The sequence below is a fragment of the Cynocephalus volans genome, chromosome 10 (genome assembly GCF_027409185.1).
Source record: "Cynocephalus volans isolate mCynVol1 chromosome 10, mCynVol1.pri, whole genome shotgun sequence".
Classification (NCBI taxonomy): domain Eukaryota; kingdom Metazoa; phylum Chordata; class Mammalia; order Dermoptera; family Cynocephalidae; genus Cynocephalus; species Cynocephalus volans.
In genome coordinates, this window is record NC_084469.1 from 34,262,381 (window position 1) to 34,277,426 (window position 15,046).

At 40.8% G+C, this 15,046-nt stretch overlaps 1 protein-coding gene across 3 annotated transcripts in view; it reads right to left on the reverse strand.

The window, feature by feature from the left end:
• Positions 1 to 2,747: 2,747 nt before the first annotated feature.
• The window catches only part of KIAA0753 (KIAA0753 ortholog), a 70,889-nt gene continuing 58,590 nt past the window's right edge, over positions 2,748 to 15,046 (reverse strand). For 2 of the 3 annotated variants that reach the window (XM_063111325.1, XM_063111324.1), the window contains 3 exons: positions 13,436 to 13,556; positions 12,728 to 12,952; positions 2,748 to 4,234 (listed from right to left, as the gene is read on the reverse strand). In XM_063111325.1, the coding sequence (XP_062967395.1) occupies positions 4,117 to 4,234; positions 12,728 to 12,952; positions 13,436 to 13,556 (464 nt within the window). In that variant the 3' untranslated portion in view covers positions 2,748 to 4,116. The remainder of the gene's footprint in view (positions 4,235 to 12,727; positions 12,953 to 13,435; positions 13,557 to 15,046) is intronic. The other variant, XM_063111326.1, reaches the window with a different exon arrangement.

The following is a 15,046-nucleotide window of genomic DNA, read 5'->3' on the forward strand; positions in this document are numbered from 1 at the left end:
GGAAAGGTGGAGGTGTCTTAATTATTCCATGGCAGCAGGACATGGCAGAGCCTATCTGGACACACCCGCTGGGGCACTGGGGGGCTGGGCAGGGGTGGACTCAGTGGTGGGAATGGATGGACCACCTGCCTGCAGGCCACGGGAGAAAGTCCAGTTGGATGGATAGATGGAAAGTCAGCCAGGAACAATGGTGAAAGGCAGCAGTTTGGGTTCAAGAAAAGTCAGTGAGTCTACCGGCAGGTGGAGCACAGGAGCAGCGAGGGACTCCAGGGAGAGCAGCAGCTTAGGCGGGTCACCCGAGGAGGGCGGTGCAGCCTCAGGGAGATTTGGCAGCAGCCTCACTGCTCCTGGCGGAGGGTCAGAAGCCACATTTCAGGCCCTGTGAAGACTGTGCACGGGGGCCCTAAAGCTAGTGAGGGGGGCCTGAGCACAGAAGCCAGTCAAGTCTGGCCAGCAGAGCTGCGATCTAGGTCAGGGTGGGACCAGCATTGAGGGACAGTATTGACTGGGTTCACTTGGGCCTGCAGGCCCACCCAGGGTCCCAATCAGGGTTTCCTAAGGCTGATAAGAAGCCCTTCCAACACAGGCCCTCATTACTGGGCTGAGCCAGCTAATACACACGCCAGTGTGAACGGATCGGAGATTTCTGCTCTTGACCCAACAGAGCCAAACAGAAGGCCAAGTCTTATAAAGACACAGGTCACCGCCTTTCTGCTGCTTCCTTTCTGCTGCTTTTCAAGAGTCCAAGGAACCAGGAGTTCTCTTAGGCTAGCCCTTCCAAAGGTGCTTTTGTGGTGATAATGCGCCCATGGTGGCATGGACACCCCTGACTGACAGGTGTTGTAAGGAATTCTCATCACTGGCTCAAGTTGCTAAAGCACAGAGCTCCTCTCAGGAACCTACGAGAGTTTAGGACACCTACACAGCTCACAGAAAACACAGAGACTTCCTGACTGGGATCCCTTCCCCGCTGTTGGCCCTGGGGCTTGGCTTAGGCCCTTACTCCTGCCTTTCAGACCCACTGGCACACAGGGTGGCAGCTGACACCCCCCCCCCAACACTGCCTCCAGCGCACCCACGCCCCCTACACACACTCTCCCTGCCTTCAAGAAAGCAGCGACTGTGAGCCAAGGGAGGGAGCAAAGAGAGACCATCTCCCCTCCAACCCCCACCACTTCCTGCCCCCTGGCACCAACAGGCAGAGGAGAAGGGGCCACAATGCCCACACTGTAACAGGTACAAAGAGGAAGAGGGAGGGCATCATTTCGGTGGTCCCCCATTCACTTCTCTCTGCCCTCTTCTCCAGGCCTGGGGCCCACCCCAAGCCCAATCCGCAGGAGCACCCTGACCAAAGCATGCTAAGCTCCAGCAGCAGTGCGAGGCTGAGAGATGCACCCCCTGCTCTAAGAGGAGAGAAGCCCTCTCTTGCCATCCGAGTTGTAATTCCAATGGCAGCAGCACCTCAGAGATAGGATCTATACTTCTCATAGATGGCATTCTATTTCAGGGTCACAAAAGGTCAACATAGATTTCCGTGGACTATACTTAGACACGATAGACCCCCTGCTGTACAAAATCGATCCCCCCAAAAGCGTGCCTTCCTTCTCTCTTTATTAAAAGAATCTACTGAGCACCAGCTACATGCTAGGCAGTCTCTGCCCTCAAGGAGCTGAACAGACTAGAGGCAAGTATGTAAACAGGTAAAAACCCAACATGACCAGAGCTGTGAAGCTGGAGAGATCAGAGTGGGAAGTGCTAAAAACACGCTTATGAACTTCAGCATCTCTGTAAACTGGGGACACCTACGTAACTCAAAAGCACTAAACTCATGCTTGTCTCTGGTTCTGAAAATATGTGAACAGGTCATGAGAAAACTGAAGGGAATTTGACAGTGACTCATACGTGATCGGCCCTTGCTCACAAAGAACAAATATCCTAGAGATCTGGGATAGCTACAAGGCTATAAACGGGAAAATCTATATCCTAAGGATTCAACTTCCATTTTCATACAAAGGTTTTTATTTCTTGTAATTTATTTTTGTGTCTTTGGAGAATGCTTTGGCTGCAGAGGTTCACCATGGGCGAGAGCTACAGAGTAGACACCAGGACAGGCAGGCAGGCCTAAGACTCACCCACATGAGTCAGAGAGGGGGAAATGCACCTGGTGGGAGGGGCAGGGGAGACTGGAAAGATCCTGAAACAAGGCACATCTGGACTTGATCCTTCAGTGGACAAGCTGCGGCAGGAAAGGGACTGCTCCAGAGGACATGCTGAGAGGGACAAGGAGAGGCAGGAAAATGCACTCAAGTGAACTCTCAAAATTGCTACAATCATCTTTATGGGGATAAGTGAATCCATGACCACAGCACCAGGAAATACAGATGTGTTTGATCAAATTATCTCCTCCTGTGTCTCATTTTATCCATCTATAAAATGTGAATAATAATAGTACCCATTTCACACAGATGATATGAGAATTAAATAGGTTAGTACATGGAAAACACTTAGAGCAATGCTCTAGTATGTGCTCAGTACATGTTGGTTTTTATTATCATTTTACTTTTTTTTCAGGGGGGTTTCGAGGGGTGGCAAATAATCCGCTAGGCTCAAATCAAATATACATGTGCTCTCAGTGGTTTCTGTAAATCATATTTCACTTCGCATAAGGAAAAAAAAGATGTAAATTACTTCAAATAGACATGTACATACTTTAAAATATTGAGTTTATTTTAAAAAATCAGCACAGTAAAAACTGCCACACAAATTACACTATCAACAACAGGTGCTCCTGTCAATTCAAGTGTACATATTTAACTCCTCAGATTAAAGACCTGTAATTTCCCTTGAAGCTCTTTAAATTCTGAAGTTATATAAAATTAAGCAGGAAAACATTAACATTAAAAAAACTTTCACACAATTTTGCACAAATAAGTGTGATCTAGCAATTTAAATTATCACCTGAAATACTTGTACTTTGGAGAAAAATCCCAGATGACAAGACCACACACGTTATAAAAAGACTCACATTATTCCCTAGGACACGTCTCATGTCATTGTCTCTTCACATTTCTTCCACCAAGCCTCAGGCAAAAAACTGAAGGAAACTTTTGCCAGGCTGTAGTTTTATTTTTATGCACATCTCTTTTCTTTTTCTGAATTCAGAGTTTCTGAAAACACAGAGACTGCTCTCTTGGCAAAACATGACTTATAAGATGTTCAAGGACCAAGCTATTCAATTTCTCCCTGTCTCTGGGGAAGCCATCCAGATCTGTTCTCTGCTCCCACACAGGGCTCCTTTGTGGTATGGAAATGTAGAAACTCCTGACCCCATCAGAGAGAGAGTGAGCTCTGTACCTTTAACCAGGCTCAGGAGAATGCCTGGTCCTCTCCTGATGTCCTCAAACTTCCTCTGAAATCAGAGAAAGTTTTTTATAATGGAATGTGTCAACACACAGCAATAAAAGACTCTGAGGAACCAAAAATGTGAAAAATCACCTGGGAATTGAACATTAAAGAAATGTGTGTTTATTATAGTGTGTTGACAACTGGGGGGTTCCTCTTTTTACTAAGCTGCAGTAGAGCAGAGGTTTGGCAGCATAACCAAACTGTGCTCTGCCTGAGTCTATAACCTAGCAGGGACAGGCATCCTGACAGGAAACTGCCACAGATGGGAAACCTGGGTCAGGTGATGGGACCAGAGAGTAACAACACTTGTGTTGGCATCGATGCCTCCCAGAGTTCAAAAGCAACTTGAATCTCTGTGAAATATACTTATCTATTACCTTTCAAAACATTTTGATCACCAAAGTGAGCTAGAGGAAAGAACATAATAATATTTCAATAGGAAAATTATACATTCCGAAAATATTATATTGTCATAATCAATTCACATTTCCAGGGCACCGAGAAACGTAACATATCCCATCATAAACTTCCAGAACCACTGCTCTGAGAAAATGCAAAGTGAGGATGACCCCACTGGCACTTCTTCCTTCCTTCATTGGGCAGCACCTTCTGGGCCTGGATGGACAGCTGAGGATAAAGATTTCCTGTGGGCTAAAACAAAGGGCGGCGCCGTCCCTTCTCCAGTGTGACACGAGCGGCCTTGGAGAGCCTTTACGTAGCAGCCTCTAAGAATTCTGAGGTGAACACAGCTTCTGCATAATCTTCACACACATCCTGGAGTTCAGCAGCCACGTCCCCCAGAGCGTCATCTATCAGCTCTTCAGAAAAGCTAGAATACAAACGACACAGCTAAAGGTATGTACAGCCAAACATGGGAGCCATTCTTCTTCTCAGCTGGGGAACTCAAGTCAATTCTAACACTTAAATGATAGTTAAAAGGCCAAGAATAGCCAAGACACTTCTGAAGAGAAAAACACAGCAAGAGGCCTTGATTCCTATATATTAAGATGGTGGTGCTTAGATTCCCAAAGTCCTGCTAGAGGGACGAGCCTGTAACACACAGAATGCACCTCACCCTAGAGATGTTTGAAACTGGAGGTGACCAGAAACTAACAAGCTGCAACCCAGCCCCAGTTCAGATCCACCTTTGACAGCTGCCTAAATGCCTGACAGAGGAAAGGGTGAGTGCCTGCTCTGTGGGGTGGGTTGATACTCCAAATCTCTGTTCCTCTCTCTCTACACACACACCTTTTTTTCTTAACTGATTGAGAGTAAGTCGCAGACTTGACATCCCTCAACTGCTTCAGCGTGTGTATTTCCTAGAAACAAGGACATTCTCTTAGATAACCACGGTACAACCATAAAATTAACACTGATACAAAACTGTTACCTAATCTTATCTACAGACCTTATTCAAATCTTGCCAACCACCCAAATAATGTCATTTAAAAGAAAACTTTTTCCAGTCCAGTCCAGGATTCAATCCAGGATCACATGTTGCATTTAGTTGTCATGTATCTTTAGTCTACTTTAATCTGAAATAGTTCTTCAGTCTTTCATGACTTCAACATTTTTTGAAGAATAAAGGCCTTTTTTTTTTTGGTAGAATGTCCCTCAATTTGGGTTTGTCTGATGTTTCCTCATTAGACTCAAGCTATACATTTTTGAAACAAATGCCACAGAAGGGACACTGTGTCCCCTCAGTACATCATGACATCTATTTGTCCCATTTTGGTTACCTGGTTACAGTGATGTCTGCCAGGTTTCTCACTTGGAAAGTTACTATATTCTCTTTGTAATTAATAATACGTGTTATTTGAGATTATGTTAATATCCTGTTTCTCACTGAACTTGCCTGAATCAATTATTACAGGGTTGCCAAACACTGATTTTCTAATTCCATCATTCCTTCTCCATCTACTAGTTGACATTCTACATGCAAAAAAAAAAAAAGGGGGTGGGGAGACAGCGAGAGAGACAGCTTTCCCATCTCCCTTATTTATTTATATATTCATTCATTCAATCATTCATTCATTCATTATCAGTTTGGTTTTATAGATTCTTGCTTTATTCAACAGTTTGTAGTCTGTTACTATTATTATTTATTTTGATGCTTGAAAAAGTCCTAGATTTGGCCAGCAGGAGCCCCTTCAAGCTGGCTCCAGTGTCCTCTTGATGTGTCCCCATCATTCTTTGAGCACTTCCTTTCTGGCACAATATGATGTTCCAGGTTCATCTTACAGCACCAGTCTTGGAATCAGCCCTTTCTCCAAAGAGCCCTAGTACCTCTTCATGGAGAACAGCATTTAGAAACCGAGATCTGGATGCCAGGTGTGCTCACTGCTATTGGTACCTCGGTTTCTGGGTCCTCTTAGCAGACAAACTAAGAAACACATACACACCCCTATATCTATTGCTATATCTATCAAAAACCGTACTTTCATAAGAAATACCTCTAATTCCAATTCAACAGAGGATTCATTCAGTAACCTCACTCCCATTACTCACAATGTACTTATTTGATCAATCCTAAAATACACAGAAAGTAGTTTTAGAATTGTTGACCCATGTCACTGTGTAAAAGAAACCTACTAACCAGAATTCAGCATGTGCTTTGCAGTTCTTTTTGTCTTCAGCCAGAAGATATAGAGTCAAAATACCGTGTTCAACAGTCACTTAGGCTAGTTCTTATCTGTCTCAGTCCCCTTTAGTATGATTATGCTATTTATCTGAAATACAGTTAGGTTCCTGTTTCTGTACGTATTCTAATTTAGGGTATTCTCCATCCTATTGATCAGGGGGGATGTGTAGGAAACATGAGCATGGTTCCAAAAGTCAGAATTATGTAAAAAAGGCAAATGCAGATTAAGAGTCAGTCCCCATCTCGTATCCTTCCTATCCCAATTGCACCCCAGTTGTTTGGTTTTGTTTTTGCTAATCTGACAATCTTTTGTCTTTTAATTTGGCATGTAATGTCCTTCTTCATTTAACGTTATTCTGATATATTTGAGTTTATACTACTTAATACTAAGTATTTCTATTTGTCTGTTTGTTCTCTCTTTTTTCTTGCCTTCTAAATTTTGTAATTTTTAAATACATTTTTTCTTCTTTAACTTGAATGCTATATATGCTTTTATTATTCCTTTAGTGGCCACCATAGATTACAAACATCCTTGACTTAACATCTAAAGTTAATTGATATTCTTACCCTTTTCACAGACAATGCAAGAACCTTAGACTGTGAGCTACATTTATCCCCTTCCTGACATATCTTATATGCTATTGTTACAGCATACTTTAAACATGTATGCTTAGACACATACCCCCATAAGACATCAGCAGAAAACAAGTTTTTTACAATTCATTTACCTTTATATTTACTTTTTTTTTTTTTAAATTCATGCCTTCCTATATTTTTGACCTTCCATCTGTGACCGCTTTCTTTCTGCCTGAAAAATACCCTTTTTATACGTCCTATAGTGAAGGTCTATTGGTATTAAATTTTCTCAGCTTTATTTGCCCGGAACCTCTCCTCTCACCTTCCTTTTTGATATATAGTTCACTGGGCTTAGAACTCCAGATTGGTAGTTCTTTTATTTTGTAATTTTGAAAGATCTGCCAGGTCTTCCTCTTTCTACTATTTTAGTTTCTTTTTTGTTTTTCTTCCTCCAGCTGATTTTAAGATTTTTTCTCTTTTTCAACAGTACTATAATATTGCTAAGTTTGAATATCCTTTTATTTTTCTTGCTTGAGGTTTTTAGAGCTTTCTGAATCTCTGACTTGATATCTTTTGTTGCTTTGGGAAAGTGACAGACATCATTTCTTTGGATGTTGTTTCTAACTCATTTTCTCTCCCTCCTCTCCTTCTGAGACTCCAACCATATACATATTAGACCTTCTTACTTTATCCTCTATGTCCCTTACCCTCTCTTCTTTACTTTTCATCTATTTTGTGTGTCTCCAAGCATCACTCTGGACTTTTTCTTCTGATCCATGTTCCAAGTCTCTAATTTTCTCTTCTGTTGTGTCTAATTTGCTATTCAGCCCAATGAATTCCTCATTTTAGAAATTGTATTTTTCATTCTAGAATGTACATTTGGATGTTGTTTAGTTCCCAGTTCTCTGCCAAACTTCTAAGCTGTGCATTTTATTTCTATGAACACACTAGGCAGTTATTTTAATGTCTATGAAATAGTTCTAATATTTGAAACTGCTGTGGGACTATTCTTATTATTGTGTTTTTTCTCTGTTGCCTGGCTATTTTTCACCATATACCAGACATTGTGTTTGAAAATTGTAGAAATAAGTTGAGTCCTAAGATAATATTATTTTCCTCCAGAGAAAATTTACTTTTGCTTATGACTGGTGCCAGGGGGACAATAACAATCTAGAATCACCTCAATCCAACCTCAGGAACTGAGTTAATTTGGAGCTCGGTGGAGGCCCTGATAAGCCCTATTTACATCCAGGTCACCGTACTTCTAGAGTGTAAACTGTCAGGGTCCCAATCAAAAGTGAGAAAAATTTACCAGGGCAATTCCCTGACCTTGGTAACCCCTGGATTTCAACCTGTGCCCTCTGATCTGAAAAGGCTGTCACAAGTGCCACTTGCCACTCCCAACAATTGACTATCCAGTGCCAAAAAATGGACTACCCTCCCTGGGTCCCTGTCTTCTCCAGGATCCTGGCCCAGTTATTAATCATTACCTCGTTAACCTCTTGATGACTTCAAGCATATAGTAGTTTTTTTTTTTTTTTTAACTGGTAAGGGTATCACAACCCTTGGTACAGTGTCGTCTGCACCACACTCAGCCAGTGAGTGCACCAGCCGTCCCCATATAGGATCAGAACCCGCAGCCCTGGTGCTACCAGCACCACACTCTCCCGAGTAAGCCATGGGGCCGGCCCATATAGGTTTTATTTTTAATATAGTTTTTCTATTAACAGTTATCCTCAGTGGGAGAGGTGGTCCAAATTACCAAGTACATCATTACTAGAAACAGAAATGATTACCTCGTTTTTATATTTGCTTCAGTTTCTATATTCCTGTCACTGTGAGAGAAATATAAAGATGCTCCCAGTACATTCCAACACATCAGATAATGTATCCATTTTCTTCTTTTTTTAACCTTCCTCACTCTGCCTTTCACTTCAGGGAAAAAGCATCCCTCCCGGAGGCATCCTTCCTCCTACATCCCTCCTGGAGTCCTCTGTCCCTCTACTCCAATCTGAACTAGTTGCTTTCTATGCTCACTGAAAAATTCTTCTCCTGGAAATGGCTTTTGCTTTTTTCCTGGAAGTTCCATGTTGGCGTCTAAGTTTCCTAAATCCCAAGTCCTCCTTGCATTGGTGGCATATGTCATCCAGTAGCTTACTGAGAAACAGTGCATGCGAACTACATTTTTGGATACTTTGAATACCTAACAGTGTTTTTATTCTATCCTTACTTTAACTGGTAATTTAGCTGAGCACAGAATTCTAGGTCAAATTTTGGAAGTGTGCTCTAATGTGTTCCAGCGTTGCTATTGAAAACAATATGCCATTCTCAATTCTGATGATTTGAATGTGTCCAGCTTTTACTCTCTGGATTCTTTTGTCATCTTCTCTTTACACTGGGATGCTCAAACTCCCTTTTCATAATGATGTGCCATGCTGTGTTCTGTTCTATTTAGCATTCACTCACGCACTCACTCACTCAGTGGACAACTGATGAATTCTTTCAATCTAAAGACTAACATCCTTCTGGGAAATTTTCTTATAGTATTTCTTTGATAATTTCCCATTCATGCTTTTTTCCTCTTCTCACATTCTGAAACTCACACTATTCAGATGTTACGTCTCCTAGATCAAGCCTCTAATTTTTAAATATCTTTTCTTCTCTATTACCTAGCTCTTTGTTTTTTTATTCTACTGCCTGAAAGATTTGTCTTTTTTTCTTTAAATCCTTCTGGCAAATTTATTTCAGCCATCATGTTTTTAATTTCTAAGAACTTTTTTTATTCTCTGAAAGTTCTTTTCATAGTGTCTTTTTCCTATAGTATCTTGTCCTCATTTCACGATTTAAGAGCTTCACTTAGCTCTCTGAAAATATTAATTCTAGTTTGTTTGTTTTTAATGTTTTATTCTGCTTAATGCATTATCTCTGCTTCCTCAAAGTTCTTTGGTCTGTTATAAAAGCCTATGTATCTTTCATGGTTTTCATCAAATGTATGGTCATCTCAGCTGTCTGCTCATTTTCAAGAATGAGAACTTCAATCAAGTATCCTGTTTTCTGGCTCACCTATATTCATGCCTTCACAACCATCTGGTGCTTCTAATTCTACCAACATTCTTCTGCATAGAAAACTTAGTTTTGGGCTTCACCCCCATTAGGTGCTTGGTTTTCTCTGGTCTGCTAAGTCATTTGCCATTTGTCTAATTGCTTTATGACTTCCAAGTTTTTATTGATATTTGTTTGCTGTCATGATTTCATGCCTTTTATTTATTCTTTTAGTGACATATAGTGAGATAGGGATACAGTGAGTAGAGATAAATAGACATGCTCAATGTGTCCCCTGCAACCAAAACTCTCCAGATCTACTTTCAAACCAGGAATCCTTAAGAGTTTGCTTTCATCAAAAGCACTATTAGCTTAAGCCTTTCCTTTCACAATCACTTCTTCATGTGCATCCAGTTTATATCATCTGCTAACTCTTATCACTGGAATAGTGCTGTTCTTCAGGTGGAAGGAGGAATAGAGACATTTAAAGAAAGGAAAAAACTCACCTAGCTTTCCCCTTACACGACAGATTACTAGATGAAGTCAAGTGTCTTTGGATACTTTTTCAAGATCTGGTAATACATCTTTGGAACATTTAAATAAGAAATAAAAACAGGAGAAATAAAAAACAGCTAGAATGTTCAAATGCACTGTCACTGGGGTCAAAGAATAGCAGAGAAAAACATCTGTAAAAATCCAGGCCTATTTTAAAAACTTTGTCCTCTACATTTTAACCTATTATTACTTACAGGCTGAGAGAGCTTTTCCCTACACCTACAAAACACTATGAACAAAATGTATCATTTTATCAAGTAAAATGGAAGATAAGAACATACGAGGAACAGTCTATCCTTGGCCTGCTTTTGGATTTCCCAACATGCCAGTTAACCTAACCTCTGCAGACAGGCTAAGAGAAGATGAGTAAGTATGCTACGGGACTGTGCGTTAACACATGGAGGCGGGCTGCGTTTACCTTTCTCTTCCCCCAGATAACCCTTCAGAGCACATGTGAAGAAAAATATGCATCTCAACCAGAAAAGGTCATGTGTGCTTTGAAGGGTTCTATATATTAAAAAGAAGTTTCAGGACTTCAGGTCAAACCTGAGCACTTGAACATAAGTGATTATCTATGATCCCTTCCAAAATTCCACTAAAATAAAAGGAAATAGATAAATAAAACAGGAGGAAAAAAAAAAGACAAAAGTAGATGAGAAATGTCCAAAATTTTCAGAAGATACAAAGCACATGGATTTAGCAGCATAGATGAAGTAAAGAGGAAGCTGAAACCTACCAGCCTGTAGGGGGACGTCGTGGAAAAGCAAGCCGATTTGTCCCACAAGACATCAGAAAGGTTCAGGAAGTAAGAGCACTGGAGTCATGAAGGTGAGTGAGTTATGTGGTAGAAAATGAGGAAACTGGTTGAAAATTTGCCAGACAAGCAGACTGATAGATCTTCACCCCTACTCCTGGCAGCTAAGTGACTATCCCTTCTCTACAGCCACAGAAGAAGGAAGGTATATTCTCTGGAAAAAATGAACCAGTAATTTTAAACTCGGCCAAATCATCAATCAAGTATGAAAGCAGAACAGACACTTTCAAACTTGTAAGTCTCAAGAAATTTCCTCCAATACACATAAAAGGATATTTTCCATTAAAATAAGAGAGTAAACCAAGAGAGAGGAAGACAAGGGCACTAGAAAATAAGAAATCTAATATGAGAGAGAGGTAACCCAACACTCAGGGTGATTATGAAGGAAAGTCGCAGGACAAGAGCCATACAGCAGTTCTGGAGAGTAGAGGCCCAGACTGCAGTAGGAGGAAAGAGGGTCTCAGAAGAAAAAGTAGGAGTAGGGTCAAGAAATAGAGATTAACTGATATTTTTGATCATGAGGAAAATTATATTGAGAACTTGTTGGCTAGTGTGTGGGGAAAGTTAATAAATACATAAAAGAATTAGCAAATAGAAAGGAGGTACTTACTAACTCCTGGAATATGTTCAAAACTTGTTCAAGAAAGAAATGTAATCATGGTATACTACTTAGCTAAATGATAAAAAATATCTTGCATGTTTGTAAAGAAGTGAAACCGATGAGGAATTTAAATTTCAGCCCTATTAAAATATAGATTTATACATATCTTTTAAATAAGTATTTTGTATATAAAAGAAGGCAACGCATTTTTCAAATATTCAGTAGCTACAGGATCCTGTTTTATGACTCCATGAAACTACCTTTCCTAGGGGAGGCAAACCCAAACAAGGAGAGGGTTAAAGAAAATGTTGCAGAGTTAGAGACCTGCTGCTTGTAAAGGCAAGCTTGTCCCAACCATGAAGATTTCATGATCATGACTGTTTGCTGCCCAGCAATATTTTGTGGTCTCTGATGGGACATCACTCTTGTTGACAACAGGAAATCAGTCCTGACTTGATTTCTGAATATTATACCTCTGCTGTTAAGGGACAAATGTCTGTTTCCCCCCAAAATCTATATCTTGAAGCCCTAACCCCCAGTGTGCTGGTATTTGGAAGTGGGGCCTTTGGAAGATAACTAGGTTTAAATGAGCCATGAGGGTAGAGCTCCCTTGATGGGATTAGTGTCCTTATAAGAGGAGAGACCAGAGCTCACACTCTGCCACGTGAGGACACAGCAAGAAGGCAGCTGTCTTCAAGCCCCAGGAAGAGGGCCTTCACCAGACACTGAATCTGCCAGCACCTTGAACTCAGACTTCCCAGACTCCAGAACTGTGAGAAATACATTCCTTTGTTTAAGTCTGTGGAATTTTGTTATGGTAGCCCAAGCTAAGACACTCTGCCTAGGAAGGAGACGGTGCAGAGCATTCGTTCCAGTGGCATCACCTATGCTGTTTCATGGTCTCCCATATGTGAAAAAAAGCAGTGAGCAGAGAAGGCCTGTTTGCTAGCCCAAGAGCAACCACTGGAACTGCAGGCTCCCAAAGCATGGAATGAGACGGGCTAGTCCTTTGGCTAATTCTTTCTCTGGCTTTTCTGTAAGTCTAAAACTTGGCACTTGGTTCTTAAACAGAGGCACATAACGTTTTACTGACCTTTCAGCTATCAGCCAGGGGTTGAAGGAGCCTATGGCCTCATGAGATATCATCCGGAGGTACTGCTCAAAACGACTGCAGTAGTCACCAATGCTGTGCCGCATACCTGGTGGGACAAAGAGGGGAGCTCGGCCTTCTTTCTGTTGAGAATCTCCTGCAAAGGAGGGAAGGACAGCTTCTCTTTTCTCCAATCTCTCCTCAGTTACCACACTTTCATCCAGGGAACTGAGAATAAATAAAAATGATAAAAGCATTCCAAATCATCTGTAAGCAAGGACAAACTGTTAATTTACCTTGATGGCTTAAAAACCAAAGGGTCACCTTCATTGCTCTGTCTCATAGTGAACAAAACGCAACATCTATCACCATTCGCTGGACTAACCCTCAACACAATAGGAATTTTTGTCCCTCAGACAAAGGAATTCTTAAAGCAAATCTTGCAGTAAATATCAGTACAACCCACATGTACCAATATGATAATTTCAACAGTAAAAACCAACTAGATGTTACTGAATAACTGAAAGGCTCTTTAAGATGCAACACACTCAACACTCATCTCACGAACACGCTACTTTACTGTGCATCTTGGAGTTTGGCAAGATCTTGCTCAAAAGAAGAATATTTTTCTGTCTTGTGGGAATTAAAGGAATCCAAAACACAATGTCAAAGGCAATCAACTAGAATAAAATCAGTGTTGCTGCCACTTACTTGCCATTGCAGGGCTTTTCTAACATGATGGTCACGGCTGGATCCTTGCGAGCTGCTGTCTTTGTGATCCTGATTGGATGAGGAGGCAGAGGCCTTTCACTTACTGCTGGAATTTTTTGTTCTAGAAAAGGAGAGGTATAAAATGGCTGCTTATAAAGAAAAGTTGATGTCCATATTAGAGCTGTCCTACTGGCCACCCCGTGAGGAAGTCACATGTATATTTCTTAGGCATAATGGGCTTAGCTAGAAGCGATGGGAAAAATATTCTTGTTTTAAATGCAAAGGTGAATTTAAAAGTTACAAAGAAACCAATGAGAAATAGGTTTTAAGAAATAATGAACTCCTTCTAGGCCTCTGCTTGCTCTGAGAATGACTTCTTCAAGTGGTCTATGCAAAGCCCCAGGCTATGTACGTCCACTGAGACCCAGCCACTACAGCAAGGAGTCTCAGGCAGTTGGGTTTGTTTTTTAATCTTTAAGTGCTTTCATTACTGAAGGAGAAAAAAAGCCACTCACACCTGAACACTTCATTAGCTGATTTAATTTGTCTCTGGGCATTGCTAGAAAAATCTGCATGACAATAGTCAAAACATTAATTTATTAACTAACTGGTAAGTTTGACGAAAGCTGTTATGAGTTTCAGACTATTTATAATTTTAAATGTATTTCAAGTATAGGAAGAAAATTTGTCCTTCTCTTAAGATGGAAGCACCTATAAGGGTACTTCAAAAAGTTCATGGAAAAATAGAATGAAAAGATGACACAAATCTTTCCATGAATTTTGTGACATTCCCTTGTATATGTCAAGCAACTTTCTCTCTAAGTCACATTTATATGCTTATGTTTTCTTACTGTCAGAAATACTGCATAAATCAGATTTTGTAGAACTACTACTGAGAGTACAATCAATTTTCAATTGTTCACAGAGAGGATAAGAGATATAGATTAGATACTGCACGATCCAAAGATCACTTTAAATTTAGTTTTGTGATGCAACTGGAAAAACAATCAGAACAACTGAAAACATAGGATTTTTATTATAATTTCATGACTCTGGAATTACAAGTATCTAAAAATTCATTTCAGTCCTTAGTGTTCTAAAAAGCTCTTTTTAAGTCCATATCTAGACACTGCAGAGTCATAGATAGTGACTAATAATTTAAATCATCCTTGAAAAAAGAGAACACTAAGCCTTTTAAAGGCTGTCTTCTACGTGATGCAACCTGACTTTGTGGCCAATGGCCAAGCCATCAGTGAAACAAATTGCCCTTCAATGTTTTCTGTCCTCTGCTTCCATACAAAAAGATGCTAAAATGCCCAGTGACTAACTAAACAATGATTAAAAGGGCCCTTGCTGTGCTACCCTGTGCTAGGCACAGTGGGGGACACAACTGACTACGACAAACTCTCTGGCCTCAAAGAATCTGTGGCTTAGTTGACAGAGATAAAACACCTTCACAAACAGTTCTAACACATGGTAGAACGTGCCAGAAAGTGCTATGGGAGTTCATGGGCAGAGAAGGGAGGAAGATAGCAAAGCTCCAGTGTACGAATACCAGGAAAAGCAGCACACAAGTACAGAAGGGTCATCTGAGCTGCGCCTGGGAGAACG